The sequence below is a fragment of the Ailuropoda melanoleuca genome, chromosome 8 (assembly GCF_002007445.2).
Source record: "Ailuropoda melanoleuca isolate Jingjing chromosome 8, ASM200744v2, whole genome shotgun sequence".
NCBI classification, from domain to species: domain Eukaryota; kingdom Metazoa; phylum Chordata; class Mammalia; order Carnivora; family Ursidae; genus Ailuropoda; species Ailuropoda melanoleuca.
The window spans coordinates 86,898,962-86,915,182 of record NC_048225.1 but is presented as its reverse complement, the minus strand read 5'-3'; the positions used below and the strand labels follow the sequence as shown (position 1 = coordinate 86,915,182).

Sequence of the window (16,221 nt, the reverse complement as noted above, 5' to 3'; positions counted from 1 at the left end):
TGGGGGCTGGTTGCCAGGAGAACCAACCATGTGATTAGAAGGTTGAAACTTTCAGGTCCCCCCACAACCTTCTCCAAAGTTGAATTAATCACCAATGGCCAGTGATTTAATCAATCATGCCTATGTAATGAAGCCTCCATAAAAACCCAGAGGTTTTTTCAGACTGCTTCCAGTTGGTGAACATGGAGATTTTAGGAGAGTGGTGCACTCATACTCAAAGAAAACATGGAAACTATGAGCCCTTTCCCCATCCCTTGCCCTAGGCATCTCTTCCACCTGGCTATAACCCTTAAAAAAGCCAGTGATCTAGTAAGTAAAATGTTTGAGTTCTGTGAGCTGCTGCAGCAAATTAATCAAAGAAGGGGTCTGGTTTACAGCCAGTGGGTCAAAAGCACAGGTAAGAGGCTGGGTCTGATGGGGCGTCCGAAGTGGGGGTGGGTTGGGGAGGGCAGACTTGTAGGACTGAACCCTTAATCTGTGGAATCTGATGCTATCTCCAAGTAGATGGTATCAGAATTGAGTTAAGTTGTAGGACATCCAGCTGGTGTCAGAGAACTTTTCCTTCTTAGTGTGGGGAACACCACCCACACACCGGGATTGGGACTAGAGCATTTCAGCATCATTACAAGAAGGTGAAGGGAACCCTTCTGGGGAATCACCCTTTCCCCACATCAGTTCAGGAGGCTGTGATAAGGCTCCACTGCCCACTCCAAGGATGGAACATGTGGCCAGTCTGATCAATTACAGTGCACTGTATCCCCCAAGCTCTTTCCTCCATATCACTGAGTTTCAAACTTGAATTTTGTGAACACAATATGATGTGGAACCCCAATATATTTTTTTAAAACAAAGGAGAGTTGAAGGGAGTAAATGCCTCCAAATCCCACCCTCTTGGCCTGCAGGAGGACAAGCACTGCGCTCTGCACTGTGGGAAAAACAAAGAAATAGGACGTGGCACCTGCCTTGAGCACCTCACAGTGGAGTTATGGGGCAAGAAATAAAAGCATGAAAAGTAATGATGATTAAATGATACTGTATGACAATAGAAGAAACGTCACAAAGCCCATGCCACTTACCAGACAAGTGTTAGAGGACTTCTGGCCAGCAGTGAGCCTTCTGCTGCCTCTTCCTCTCCTAAGACCTACTCCTTTTCTAAGACAGCTCAGGCGTCACCTCGCCCAGGAAGACTTTTCAGAAACACTGTCCTGCTTCATCATACACAAACATACATACATACCTACACACTCACCCCTCTGCCCAGATTAAAGTCTTCCCCTCCCTCAGTGTTTCATTTCTTTGCACAGGCATACATATTTTTAAAGATAAACATCTTCCCCACAATTCACTGGAGGAGCGGGGAGTTTCTTCAGGGCATATAGTGGAGACTGTGATGAGCCCCCTCCCCCATTCCAGTGAGACTCTTCCTTCCCCACCCTCTTCTTTCCATAGCTTCTTCCACAGGTGTCAGCCCTGAATGACAATCAAGGTTCTCCCTGCCTTCTTCAAGTCTCTCCCTCCATAAATTTCCTGCACATCAAATCCCATGTTAGCATCTGTTTCTTAGCACATTACTAGAAGGCATTGCTTTCTATTACCATATTTATTTAAAGAGTAGTTTATTCATTTAGCATATTGGTTTATTGGTTGACAATATTAAACCTGATGTCCTATACCTTTTGGGTACTGAAATATTTCATTTTGCATATATTAAAGTGTGACTTTGAAAAAAATTACTAACACGGTCCCATTAGGATATAATATTCTTGTCGATACTACAAGACAAATCTAGGATTTTCCCTTTCCTTTTCTGCAGGATAACAGAGTAGTGATTAAAAGTATCACCTTCCAGACGACTTGAATCCAAATCACCGCTCAACTACTCGGGCACGATGGCCTTTGACAAATCACTTAAACTCTACATCGCTGAATGGGATGATGCTTCCTCAACTGTAAAATATGAACTTAAAAAACAGTACCCACCGGGGCGCCTGGGTGGCACAGCGGTTAAGCGTCTGCCTTCTGCTCAGGGCGTGATCCCGGCGTTACGGGATCGAGCCCCACATCAGTCCTCCGCTATGAGCCTGCTTCTTCCTATCCCACTCCCCCTGCTTGTGTTCCCTCTCTCGCTGGCTGTCTCTATCTCTGCCCAATAAATAAATAAAATCTTTAAAAAAAAAAAAAACAGTACCCACCACATAGGGTTGTTTTAGGAATTGATTAATGAATTAGTTTCTGGAGTTGTGTGAAACGGAAGAACTTCTATAATGGATTTGAAAGCACGGTGCAAACTAGAAAGCCCTTTGGGAAATTTATTTTCCCTAAATGAAGTAAGCATCGGTCACTGCCTTTTATGGAAAATTGAGGTTAATTCACCTCAGCAAGAGGGAGCTGAGGACTTATGGCTGTGTTTCTGATTTATCAGCACAGTACATATTAGAAAATAAACTCCTGACATTCCTTTAATTAGAGATATTTTGTTTAAAATTATTTCTCCCTTTCAAAACTCAACTGTTCTCCAGAATACGCAGAAAAGCTGCCCCTTTAGTAACTAATCCGCTTTTAATATCCGTGATCTCCTTTGAACACGAGAGAGGCGGGGTTGGGGCAGCAACCCCAGCCTGAAAAGCACAGAATCCCCGACTGGCAGGCGGTGTCCTCAGCAAGCTTCTGAAACAGCAGCCCAAACTGCAAAGCCCACAGCCACGAAGTACCTGTTGCTGCAGGGCCCTAGATAGACGTTAAGGCGAAAGAGAGCCCAGGAGGCGTCCGCAGGCGGAAGGACCGGCTGAGCAGAAGAGGAAGGGAGAGGCTGCCCCGCGGGATCCAGGCGCACGGCCGGCAGCGCGCACGGCGGGTCCCGAGGCGCAAGCTCAGGTGCTCGCAGTCCCGGCGCCTCACCCACACCGCCCAGGTAACGCCGAGAGCGCGGGGTGGGGGGCCGGAGGGAACTGCACGCGTGCGCAGCGTCTCGGGGGCGCGGGGCGCGCGGGGCGTGCGCAGCTCTGCGGGGGCGCGCCTCCGCGGGTACAGGCGCGGGCGCCGCGGCCCCGGGCCCCAGACTTAGGGGCACGTGGTGTGGGGCCGCGCGGCCGCGGAGGCAACAAAAGCCGTGGCGGGGGCGTGGGGAGGAGCGCGGCGGTGCGGGGAGCGGCGGCGGCTACAACCGCGAACTAGGCGGACCCGGGCGCACCCGGTGAGCGCGGCTGGTGAGGGACGGACGGACACCATTAGCCCACCAGGGGATGGGGGCAGAGGGATGCGGGGACGGGACTCCGGGCTGGGAGGGGGGACGGGGACGGCCTGGAGGAGAGGCAAGGGCAGAAAAGCTGGGACCGTGGGGCTAGAGGAAGTGTGAACGCGACACCCTTCCGCCTGGGCGTCCGCACCGCCGAGGGCAGAGGCACCCCTGCCCTGGACGTTTTCAGGACCGCGTAGCTTTCAGTAAAGCTTCTTCCTCAAAGTGACCCGAGGCAGCGGTGGAGCGAAACAGACTTTAGCGATGGCATTTGATCCAGTCCCTTCTATTTATGGGAACTGGGTTACATTTCTGCGTTTTGTTTTTGTGTTTATTTCTTTAGTTTCTCCCTTTCTTTTCCATGTATTTCTCGAGTCATTCTCCATGCCCAGAGCTGCATCCTTCTCCCCCAGAGATTTTTTTTAAATCTTTGTCCTTTTTAAGAGGATGGACTTAGGCAACTTGAATTCTTTGTACTGTTGTCTGTGAACAGAGGTACAAGATTTCAAGAGTAATACCCCCTCCCCAGCGTGTCAGTGTTAACATTCTAAATTTACATTAAGCCTTAGTTGTTAGGCTGGAGAACATTCTAACCATTTGCTTCTGATACAAGCTATAAAGAATGCCAAAGCCAGACATTACCATGTTTATTTCAAATTCAAATTTACGAAATACCAACCATTATCTGTTACCCTTGTTTTGATCCTTTGTCCCATCTCTTCCTGGAGTTTCAGTGTTCACAAAGTCAGCAAATTTTGCTCATGTAGTGTATTGCTCTTTGCAGAAAGATAAATTTTTTGAAGCCGTTTCTGCCCCCTGGTGGCTTGCACTGTAGAAGAGAGCCAAAACTACACTAAAAACTGAGGTAAAATTTTTAAGGAAAAGCAAGTGTTTGAGGGAATTTTGAGCAGTAAGAAATTATCTTCCTCTTGGGGGACAGGGCATGTTTTCTAGCTTTTCAGTGAGTTTTAAAAGTTGGCTGAAGTGGGAGATAATGTCATTCCAGATGGGAGAGCCTCAGGAGAGAGGAAGCAGGCCAGACATGGTAGGGAGGAGCAACAGAGATCAGTTGAGATCAAATGAAGAGATCTATAAAGAGACCTACACCAGGGAGTTTAGTATTTCTCCTGTGGAAGCCAGGGGGAAGTTATTGGCACTTTCTGAGCAGGGCAAAGGCAGGACCAGAAATGTCTGTGCTACCAGGAGATTAACCTGGCAGCCTATGTGGATTGGAGGAGGAGAGTGGGGACTAGGGCAATAATTCCCAACTCTGACCCCACACCCCTACAGGCTCTACGTTTTTGAAACTTTTTTTAAACCAGATTGCATTTACATGCACTTAATTTTATTTCTTTCGCTCAAAAGCATATGTAAAACTACCCATCCAAGCTTCTGACAGTCCTAAGAATATAAGTGTAGTTGCACTAAATGTGAAATAAATACAGCTTAAAGCTCAGAATACAGAAGTCTAGAGTGAACAGCCGGGTCGGGTTTGAATTAGACTTTTAGTGCTGAACCTAGCTCTTGAGAGTTTTATCATTTGTGCCTTCTTGAGCCCCTTTGGGCCCCTTGGACCTGAGGTTGTGCCCATTGCTCTAGATAAGAGGTAACAAAGGGTAAATTCTGAGAGGGTTAGTAACAAGGGAGGGAAGGATTGCAGGGAAGGAAGATAAGAGCATTGAAACGACTTAGTCCCTGAATGGACCAGAGTAGTGAGGGTCAGAGAAGCAATACTAGTAAAGCTGAGATGACAGGAAAGAAGGTGCTGGTAAAAATAATAATACTTGCTAACATCCTGTAGCCATCTGACAAGACTTCATAGTTGTACTTCCTATGTGTCTGGCACTCTTGTTAATCATTCTACAAGAATTCATTCATTTTACTCTCAACAACCAATGAAATATGATGACTATTATTTACAGGAGAGAAAACTGACTCACAGAGAAGGTGAATAACAGTTCCAGGGTCGCCCCGCTGGTAAGTGATGGAGCCAGGATGCAGACCCGTGATGTCTGACTCCACAGCTAGTGCTCCAACCCCTCCACTATAAGGAACAAAGAAAGAAATCTTAGGGGACAGGTTGGCGGGTATCTTGAGTTCAGATGCTTGCAGGAGTGCTTGGTGAGGATATGCAGCAGGCATAGCGTTCATCTCAGTTCATGCACAGACATTCCTCTGGGATAGACAGGGCCTGTGTCACGGCCTTGTGTTTTCCCGATGAACACCCATTTATCTCCCAAAGCCTCCCACAGGATTTTAGTCTCATCTTCAAACTAGGAAAAGTCAGAGAAATCCTAGAATCCCGTATATCAGGTAAGGTTCCCCTTTATTGCCCTTCCATGCAGAGCAAAGCCACTCAACAGATTTGGGCTTAATTTCAGGAGCAAGTTTTGCTAGGGGACATATCTGTTTGTCAGAGGAGGTATCATGCTGGCTTTCTACAAAAGCAGTAAGTTTGCCATATTGTGTCCTTTCATGTCGTTGTCCTTGTTTTGTCCTGTTCCTGGCTTCTGTTCCTGGCCCTGTTCCCAAGGGCTCACCTGAGCCAGAACTCTTGAGGGATACGGAAAAAGTAGAAGATACAATGAATGTACTCTGTAAGTTTACACTCCCATTTAGGGAGTTGAGATGAACAGTTATAAAAAGCAAACAAAATGAGATCTTTCAAAATTATTACATTATGTAGGTTGAATTTAAGTGTAGTGGGCATTGGGTTTTTAAATATGCCAGGGACCTCTAAACTGTAATACACCCCATCTTGTCTGTTACCTATGGACATCACCGTGCTTGCTCTAAGCCAACCATATTTTGTCTAATTGTCACCAAATACACTCTGGTTATATATTTTTTTTCTGAAGTCGTTAGACTTTGCATTCGTGGCTTTGAATTTTTATGTCTTACAGCTCAAAAAATAATAACACCTCTGTAGTAAGTGGCAAAGCTGAGAGCTGAACCAGAAGTCGGCCTGTGGAATCCAGGCTATTAACTAGGATACTCTATTGCCTCTCATGCTTGTTTTCTTCAGCCTCTAGACTTTTTTCCACTGGCATGACAGGCGTACTCTCTGTCAGATGGTGAGGGATCCTTTTGCCCCAAATGAGTGGGGTCAGGTTGAGTCTGCCAGCAGTGATCTCCTTGTCTGTGGAAGTCATCATCCAACTACAATCTGAATACCTCACTCAATTGCCCACATATTCATCACTTTTTAATTGAACACAAGGTGTCCAGCAGGTAACTCAGTACAGGAAAAGCAAAGGCAAATTAAATGTATTTCCTGTCCTGGGGAGCTTGGTCTAGTGTGGGAGAGGTGAATAAACAATCATGACACAGTTTACATGGTTCCCTAGAGGTAGGAAAACAGGGCAAAACTGGTCAAAATCCGAATATGAAAGGATAGTTAAGGAAATGTGAAGATAGTTAAGTAGATCACACTGAAGCCTCACAACTGTTAGTGCTGGTTTTAGGTGAGATTCTTGCGTAAAAGAATGAGGATACAGAAAAAGAAAGGGATGTCCCCTTTCCCCTGACCATGTTACAATTTAAGTAATGGTCATCTTTTTTATATATTTGACCTCCCTGAGTTAGATTCATGTTCTTTCTTGGGTCTGCTGTTGCTTACCCCTGCCCTTTGAGGTTTCAGACTGCCTGAATCACCTGTAGAGATAAAGTGGGAGGCCTTCCTGATAGTCATTTCCCGAACACTGCTCCTTTCTTGTCTCCCCCCTTCTCCAAAAACAGTCTCGTCCTCTGCGGAATTAAGCTCTACATTTTACATTCTTTTCATCTGCTCTGTGTGTTTCTGTACTTGTAAGCATTCTTCACTCTTCTAAACTGGGAATGGACTTTGCCTGGGAGTTTTATCATTAATGGACATTCCTTGAAGAAGGAGAGGAATTATATCGTATGTTTTGCAGACTTTTTTGAGCAGCTCAATGGCCTCCCCGAAGAAGCAGCTTCAAGGTCTCGTTGCTGCAACCATCACACCAATGACTGAGCATGGGTAACTATCATTGGGGACCTAAGGGGATCTGTTCTCACTCTATCAAAATGGACAGAAGTTCTCTATAACAGCAGTCACTTAGATTCTGCACCTCTGTAGTACTGTTGCCGAATGGCTGCTTCTCATCCCTCCCCTGTACTGTCTCTGATCCCAAGTCAGAGAAGAAGTCTCTGTATCACAAACAGTGTAGCAAGAGAGAAGGTAAGATATGACATTTTGCCTTTCTCCCAGTGTCTATAGCTCCACAAAACAAATTCTCTTTGGATTTCATCAGAGGCCTGCCTGGCTTTCCCAAATAAGGCCGGTAGAGTGGGATGAGGAGAATCTCATTTTAGCAGGATTTGCGACTACACCCTGGCCTGGCCCCTCTAGGTCCTATCTCTAGAGAGTTGCATGATTCCATCTCAGGCTATTCATAGATGTGATGAAATGTCCTCCCCTATGGAAAGAGGGGAAGTTAGCTGCAAGGTGGACCCCTTAGTATGTTTATAGTCTCCTTTCAACATGGGTTAAACGTTGGGGGCCTGCAGGAGTGGGAGGTCATGACAGAGGAGAGAACTCATTACCCAGACAAGCACTCCCAAGTGAACGTTATGGCAGCCCCTTTGCTCGTACTATCAGCCAACAGTCAGGTGCCACAGGTGTATAACCCCTCTCTGGACATTGCCATGGACAAAAAGGGGATTTATCCACCTGGATCTAAATGCTTTTGACCCGTTGGAGGGGTCAGTCTGCCAAAACAGTCAGAATTCTGGCTTCTTTAACTTTCTCCTTTTTTTTCTCTATAAAATACAATGATAATTAACTTGCATGGTGAGTTCTGAGTGTTAAAGTGAGATAATCCATATAATTGTGCTCAGCGCAGGGTCGGGATGCACTTTGGTCAGTATGTTCATTTGAGCCATGATTGTAGCATCAGATGGGGATAAAAGGAAGATGTGGCATTTAAGAGATCTTTAAGAAAGGCTTTCATTTTTTTTGGTCTTTTGTTCCTGAATTTGTAAACCTTAACCCTACCCCCTTTAAAATAGGTGAAATTTCTTATGACTTAGTATTGTCATTCAGAGTTGGCCGTATCACAGTTTACCCTTATATCACTGGAGTTTAAGACCTCCAGCTTCTAAATTTCATGAAAAATCCCATCTTGACTAGGTCTAATCAAATTCTTGCTGAGGTGACATTTAGATTACTCAGTGATTTGTAGCAGTTGTTTTTTTTTTTTTCTGTTGCTTCTCCATTTTCAGAAGTCCAAAGAAAGACTGATGTCAGCTCTTTGTCGATGTGTTAGCCACTCGTTGGGCCAATAAAACAGATTAATCATGTGATTGCGTGAGCACGCAGGATTCACTTCCTGTTATTGAGAAGGATCCTGTTTGCAGACTCACAAGGCTACATCTGGTTGATGCTGCTTTAACCTTTTTAATCAGATCCCTCAGCCTCGAAGAGACTTTTATTTAAAGATTTTATTTATTTATTTTGATAGAGACAGCCAGCGAGAGAGGGAATACAACATGGAGAGTGGGAGAGGAAGAGGCAGGCTTGCAGCGGAGGAGCCTGATGTGGGGCTCGATCCCAGAACACCGGGATCACGCCTGAGCCGAAGGCAGACACTTAACGACTAAGCCACCCAGGCGCCCCTCGAAGAGACTTCTTGAACAGTCTTGTTTGTTCATTTGGGACTCACTGAGAGCGTTGGTGTGTTCTTCTTCCCTATTCTGCTGTTTTCCAGGGATGCCAGGCCCCATGTATGGAGATAAATGACTCTGCTTTTCTGGATCCTTCTCCATTCCCCAATACCTCTGGCCTGCTTCCTCCATTTCTCTGTTTCTTCTTTTTTTCATCAATTCTTTTCCCTTCTAGGACTTTCTAGGACCTTCATTTTCCTGATGTGTGCAATCAAAATAAGGATGCATTTTTTTTGCAATGGCCTTAAGAATTAAATTAAAATGTATGTCACTGCAGAGCACATAGTAGGCATAGGCATGTAATATTAGCTCCCCTTTCTCCTACCACCTGCCCCATCCAAACATTACTGTGGGTACCAAGCAAGATTGGAGCACCCACCGAGAGCAGGTGGGCATTTGCCTACTTGCCCACAGGGGAATATGAACTTCTGACACGTTTCCAGGAGACAGAAAGAAGGGTCACATGGAATCGAATAACTGGAAATTCTGCCTGGTGCCCGGCCATCATGGGAGTTTTCCCAACCTGGCTTATAAAGTAAGCCACAGTCTCTATGATTGAGAATGGCTGAACAAGAACTATTCCCCTGCATCCTTTTTTCTTTATAATTCTAAGAAATACCCAGATTCAATTTTGAATATAAGTTGGTGTTCTGAGTGGGGAAGTTGGCAGGAAGAACATGGTCGAATGGATTTTAGTTAGAGTATCTGAGTTCTTGACCCCCAGCTTTAGCACCAATTAGCTGTCCGACCCTGAGGAGGTCTTGTCATCTGTTAAAAGTTCCCTTTCATATTCTGTAAAGGGTTCAGCTACATCATCTCTAAGGCCCGTTTGAATTTGGAGTGCAGCCCTCTGGTGTTATGTCATGAGGGATATTGTAGAGAACCCAGGAAAAATGTATAAAGTACCTATAACCCCATTCCAACCTGCTCACTGCAACCCCGTGAGCATCCTCATGAATAAATCTAATTGTGTCACTTCCCTCTTTAAGACTCTCTGCCGACCCCCTTTTGTCTAAGCCTCACTGCTCCGCAAGTAGTCCATGGACTGTTTGCTCTATATCACATAGGAACCTGCTAGAAAGGCAGAATCTCGGGTCCTCCTACATACCACTAAATCAGAACCTGCATTTTAACTACCCTTGCATGATTCTTTAGCACACTAAAGTCTGAGATGAACCGATCTAAAGTTAAAGCCCAGACTATCTGGGATACCTCTCCTGCTACATTTCTGTTGCCCCAGGACCTCATGTTCTTTCTTCCCTTTATACATTCTGTTTCCTCTGCCTTTTTCTGCCACCATCCTCTCCTCTCTCTACTCCACGTGAACACTTCTGCTCATTCATCAAAGCCATCTCTGGTGCTTCTTCCTCATTTCCTATAAAGAATTACAGAGTCCTTCCCCCTGTGCTCCCATAGCAGCCTGTGCATACCTTTTCACATTACATCAGAAGTATTTGCTAGTGAAAATTACTGTAATAACTGTTACATGCCTGTCTCTCCCAACAGGCTTTGAGCTGCTTCACCTTATTCCACAGATATTTATTGAATACCAGGCCATACACAAGGACTGAGTGTGTTTCTTATTCATCTTTGTATCTTCAGCATGTAGCACAGTGAATGGTAACTTTTGTTATTTCGTGAGGAAAAGAAGCTAACACTAATTGGCTAAACACTATGTGTCAGTCATTGTGCTGGCATTTTAATGTGCGTATTCCGAATTCATCTCCATAACAACTCGGAGAGAGAACCTCAACCTCAGTTTCTGGAGTTGATGAGATGAAGATCCTAGACATTATCACACTGCGCCTAGCCATGGAGCCGGGGAGAAGGGTCTTTCTCTTCCCATCTCAGCTCTTGTCTTTCTACACTAGAGAAAATGTTTGCTTTCCTTAGTGGTTTCAAGAAGTCACTTCCTCCCTTGGGCAAGTACAATTGTTAAAACAGAAAGTCCATTTCATGGGCATCTGGGTGGCTCAGTCCGTTAAGTGTTTGCCTTCAGCTCAGGTCATGATTCCGGGGTCCTGGGATCGAGCCCCACATAGGGCTCCTTGCTCAGCGGGGAGCCTGTTTCTCCCTCTGCCTGCCACTCACCTTGCTTGTGCTCTGTCTCTTTGTCTCTCTCTCTGTCATATAAATAAAATCTTAAAAAAGAAGGAAGTAAGTCCATTTCAGATTGGCCAAAATGTCAAAAAAAAAAAAAGTTTTCTCCCTCAAATGCCTTTGGCTTCACCATGGGAATCCTCACAACAGCCTCTAAAACAGACTGGTTATCCCAGTCAGAAGGGGCCTGGAGTGCTGGAGTCGGAGCTGTGTATTGTCTTTTCTACTGTGTTGGGAGACTACATGACCCAGATTCCCAGAACAGAATGTTTTCTGGCAAGGCAGGGCAGTTATGGTCCCCAAATACTTCTCTGCTGAAGGAGGTTTAAAGTAGCCAAGTAGTTATTTTGCCAAAAGCACACATAAATTTCATCTGATTTTGAATGCTGAGAGTCATATGTAAAAGGCAAAAAAAAAAAAAAAAAAAAAAAGGAACGTCAGATTTTCTGACATTTGTGCCAGTTATAAAAAGACCTCCTTAGTGATTCTGTATTCTCAAATAAAGTGAAAGTCTTTCACTTTGTGTCATACACCAGGAGAGGAAATGAACAGCAAGAGAGATTTTTCTCTGAAAAGCCACTTCAGAAAATTCTGTTATCCTTCTGTCCTAAGAGAAGAGATACAGCCTACATGCTGTTTCAAATTGTATTCACTCAGGGCTTCAATTTGTTGCAAAAATAATTGGATAAACATTTTCTCCTCTTACATGGTTTGGAAGTAAACTAAATGTCCAAGGTTAGAGGATTACCTAAATTCTGTTCATTCATACAATGAAATGCTGTATAGCCAGTATAGGAACAGTATCTGAAGATGTGGGAAAATACTCAATTTGGCATTTGCTAAGTGAAAAAATATTACAATACTTTGTACAATATGACCATATTCATTTAAGAAAATGCTGCATGGTGTTTGTGAATAGAAAAATATCAAACTGATAAGAGTGATAGTTCCTAAGGAGACAATGAGTGGGGTTTTCCCTCCTTTTTTATTGTCAAAAATAAACAACATAGCCTCTATAGTATGAAAAATTAAAAGAAAGTCATTGACCTAAGGCAAAGAATCTGAACCCATTGGAATTGAAATTAAGATACTAAATTGGAGTTAAGTAGGGGAATGACTTCAGCAAGCATGGGATTTGGTTCTGAGTCATTCAGCCCCGAGGTGGCCAGTACCTAGACGTGTTGCTGGGGCTCACAAAGGAAGAGACATGCCATGGAAAGCCAGTCCCACCTTTGAAAGAGAACTGGCTTGTGCCACCTCTCACTTCCATGAGCGATGAGCCCCAGATGGCCATCCAGTGGGGTGGAGAAGAATCCAGTCTTACCATTTGCATTATCGCTAGTGCCTTCCAGATACTTGAAACAGAGCCTGCGGCCATCACCATAAACCCACATACGGTGGAGACGTAGATTACAGTGGGAAAACAGGGAAGGGAGCAACGTCCCCAGAGAGAATTATCATCCTGCGCCCACCCTGGCCCTGCTGTTGGGTACTTTTGTGACAACTAGGGTAACAGCTCTGGGTGGTGTCCCCGGGCACTTGTGACTGTAGCCACTAAGCAACAATGCCGAGGGCGGCAAACTTGCCCCTCCAGTCAGGCAGAGACCTGCAATCCTGAGGTGGTCTGGGGGCCTTCTATGCCTCCAACGGGGGCAGCCACGGCCCCTCCCCGCCATTCAGTGCTATACAGAAGTGTTAGATCTTCTGGCTTTTCAGTCATTATTTTATAACAAGAAAACAAATTTTTAACATTGCGAAAGTCAAAACACATTTAGGAGCCATCTCTTTTCGACCTTTTTCTCTCTCAAAGAGGATTTGGTTGTTCTAAAAGACTATCTGTCCAAGGACATTTTGGGGTGACTCTGCCACCAAATTCTACCATTAGTGTCACTCCTGTAGGCTCAGGGCATTTTTTAAGAAGCAACAAACTGCTTTCTTGAAAGGATAGATAATGTATCACCCCCAACCCAAGGGAAGTGGTAGCTGCCATCCAGCAAAGCCTAAAGGAGAAGGGGTCAGTGTAGATGGAAGCACAACCCACTGAAGCCATAGAGTGAAGTGTGGAGTTCCCTGAGGAAGGAGAAAAAACTTGAATTTCATATACTAGCCTAGATCTGCCTGAGGGTGCAGCCAACTCCCTGGAAAGAGAAGGGACCAGAATAGGGCCAGGTAGACAGCAACTCAAGAATATCAGAGGGAAGGAAGAGCACAGGGTTTCATCCTATTTATTCCAGACCCACCTCTTCCGTGAAGTCTCCTTTCCCAGCCTCCCTATTTGGAATGATTAGTCCCTCTTCTGAACCCCTGTACACTTTCTAACACAGTCCTAGCCCTCCACATGCATTCCTTCATATTCTAGTTACTTGTATGCTCTGCCATCTCCTTTCCTCAGTTAATAGTGAAGTTTACGTGTATCCTGCGGGTGTGGGGATAAGCTGCTCTGAAGGCAAAGATCACGGGTGTCCCACCTTCCTTGAGCTTCTGCACTGTGCCAGATGCAGACTAAGGATTGTCAGGTATAAAAGGCACGGTGCCTGGCTTCAGGAAGTCCTTGCTCTAGCCTGGAGGGTGGGCATGAACAATTTACAAAATGATCTTTGTAATAATAGAGACCTGAACTTTGCTGACATAGTAATAGAGGTGTGAGGTGTTTCTGGGTTCACGATGTGAGTAGTTAATGGCAGAAATGATTGAGGGTTTTGCTGGAGCCAGGGAGAGTGCTGAGCACATGTAGTAGACTGGCGGTGTGGGTCCCTACTGAGTTGCGAGTCCACTTTGGGGCTATGCACATACATCCCCTAACAAACGGTTTCTCTCCTTACGTAAATTTCTGAAAATGGAAACAAGCTCTCTAGCTTCCCTTCCAAATGATGAAGCATTGGATTAAACCAAAAGAACACACATCAAGGGACTACAGTACCTCCCAGCGCTTGACCATCCAGAGCTCCGCACGCTCCTCTTTAGTGAAAAAGCCAGGCCTACTCTAGATCTTGAGTACATGGTTGGGATGGGGTTGGGGAGGTACCCAGACTTCAGTGAAAGGGCCTGGGAGCCGATGTGTTGCCCACTGGGTTTATTTCCTATCTCCAGCCTGTGATTTGGAAGTGTGATTAGGAGCTGTTTCCTGGTTGCGTTCGTAGATGGGCATCATAGGTCAAAATCTGAGTTTGTGTCCTACCAACAAAGGCGCTGCTGATTGTCCCTGCATCTCAGAGCTTATCCCAAGTGGTGAAGGGCTGATGGAAGCAGCCAGGAATTCCAAATGGTCAGGAATGTCTGAGGCTTAGACATTTCAAGTTGAGCTGGTCAAGCTGACCTAAATGAGGGTGTTGAAATAGATTGTCTAGGCATATAACTTGGCTGTCCTTTCTTTAGGTGAGAACAACCGAAGTTTGTTCCTGTTGTGCGTTCAGGGAGCCTCCCTGCTCAGCAAGACAGAGGCCAGGATTTGGCATTTGAGCAAGGCGGGCAGGGAGGGCAATGTTACAATACCATGAGCCATTACGGAGGGAGTCTGTTCCCCTTGAAGGCCTTACAGCTGCCTTAAAGCACACTCTTCCCAAGTGGCTGGCTCTGATGTCATTTGCATGTTGTGGACAGGGATCACCTGTGCATTCTTTGCTTTTATCTCATGTGTTCCTATTACCTTTGACAACTAACTTTTGATGTCTTTGTTTTGTATATGCATCAGATTTTTTTGTTTTGTATTTGTTTGTTAAGGAATACAATAAGTAAAGATGAAAAGGATGTTAATAAGGTTGAAATTAAACTAAGGTTCTCTGACCCCCATTGACAAAAATGTAAATGGAAGCTAACTAGTACTTTTTGTTCTTGGCCATGTAACCATGGCTTTGACGACATTTAACACCTGCTAGCTGCTTGTAGCCACAGTTTTCCTTTGGATTTTCATTCTCCATCCTCCATCATCATCACCTACATTTTGATTGAGAACATGTCACTTTATATGATGTGTGTGAGTCAGTTTCTAGATTTTAAAATCAACGTGATTTTAAGAGAAAAGAGCCCTTATTGCCTCAAGCGTCAGATCCTTACAAGGTCTTTGCTCTTCAAACTGCTGAGTGCATGCAGATCACAAGGGGACCTTATTACAATGCAGGTTCTGACTGGGTAGGACTGTGTGGGGCCTGGGACTCTGCTTTCTTACAGACTCCCCAGATGGCTATGCTGCTTTTCACAGACCATGCTTTGAGAGGCAGTGAGAGCCAAGTTCCTCTCCAGTGTTAATCCTCTTTGATTTAAAACTAGCATATACAATTGAAGCTTTCATTTGCTGTCACAAATATGAAGTGCTAAAATTCTTAAATTGTTAAGATCAAACTTTTCTATCTTGTAAGCCTAAAAAATGATTGCTTACCTTTTAAATATTAAATCACCAGACTCGAAATACAAGGAAAAATCCAGACATTATTTAGAGCAAGTTAAGAATTTCAAAAATTGGCTAGGTGGACTTTTTTTTTTTAATTCAATTTAGTTAACATGTAGTGTATCATTAGTTCCAGTGATAGAATTTAGTGATTTATCAGTTGCATACAACACCAGTACTCATTATATCCAGTGCCCTCCTTGATGCCCATCACCCAGTACCTCACCCCCTCCCGTCCAGCAACCCTCAGTTTCCTATAGTTAAGAGTCTCTTATGGTTTGTCTCCCTCTCTCTCTCTTTTTGTTTTCCTTTCCTTATCCTATGTTCATCTGTTTTATTACTTAATTATTTTATTATGTATTTAATTTTATTTTATTTCTTAATTATTTTATTTCTTAATTCTACATGTGAGTGAACCGAATGGTATTTGTTTTCTCTGACTGACTTATTTCACTTAGCATGATATGGCTGGGTGGACTTTTAGTAAATATTTACAAAAGAGAGCAGTTTATAGACTTGAGGATTGGTTGAATAATAATCTAAAGACTAAATATGTTCCATTTTTTTCCCCGTGTTCTTTAGCGAAATCAACTTTTCAGTCATTGGTCAATACGTGGATTATCTTGTGGAAGAACAGGGAGTGAAGAATATTTTTGGTGAGTCATCTTTAGAGATTTCTCTACACATCTCTAGCCCGGTCCTTAGAAAGCAGCTCTCACGTGGTTACTAGTTAGGAAATCACAGTGTCTTGTGTCATAGGTGATGATTGAGTCTGACTAAGCTAAGTAAAATTTGTGAATCGGCAGACTCATCACTT

General features: G+C 44.4%; 2 protein-coding genes across 15 annotated transcripts in view; one reads left to right on the top strand and one right to left on the bottom strand.

Moving 5' to 3' along the window:
• RGS8 (regulator of G protein signaling 8) overlaps window positions 1-2,816 on the bottom strand; it is a 130,085-nt gene extending 127,269 nt beyond the window's left edge. The window contains exon 1 of the mRNA XM_034666834.1: window positions 2,712-2,816. The gene's annotated coding sequence lies outside the window, so the exon portion shown is untranslated. The remainder of the gene's footprint in view (window positions 1-2,711) is intronic.
• The window catches only part of NPL (N-acetylneuraminate pyruvate lyase), a 38,377-nt gene continuing 24,945 nt past the window's right edge, over window positions 2,790-16,221 (top strand). For 2 of the 14 annotated variants that reach the window (XM_034666833.1, XM_034666819.1), the window contains exons 1-6: window positions 2,792-2,911; window positions 4,020-4,100; window positions 5,158-5,212; window positions 5,769-5,832; window positions 7,150-7,235; window positions 15,987-16,060. In XM_034666833.1, coding sequence (XP_034522724.1) covers window positions 5,824-5,832; window positions 7,150-7,235; window positions 15,987-16,060 — 169 coding nt within the window. In that variant the 5' untranslated portion in view covers window positions 2,792-2,911; window positions 4,020-4,100; window positions 5,158-5,212; window positions 5,769-5,823. The other 12 variants (XM_034666825.1, XM_034666820.1, XM_034666821.1 and 9 more) reach the window with 12 other exon arrangements.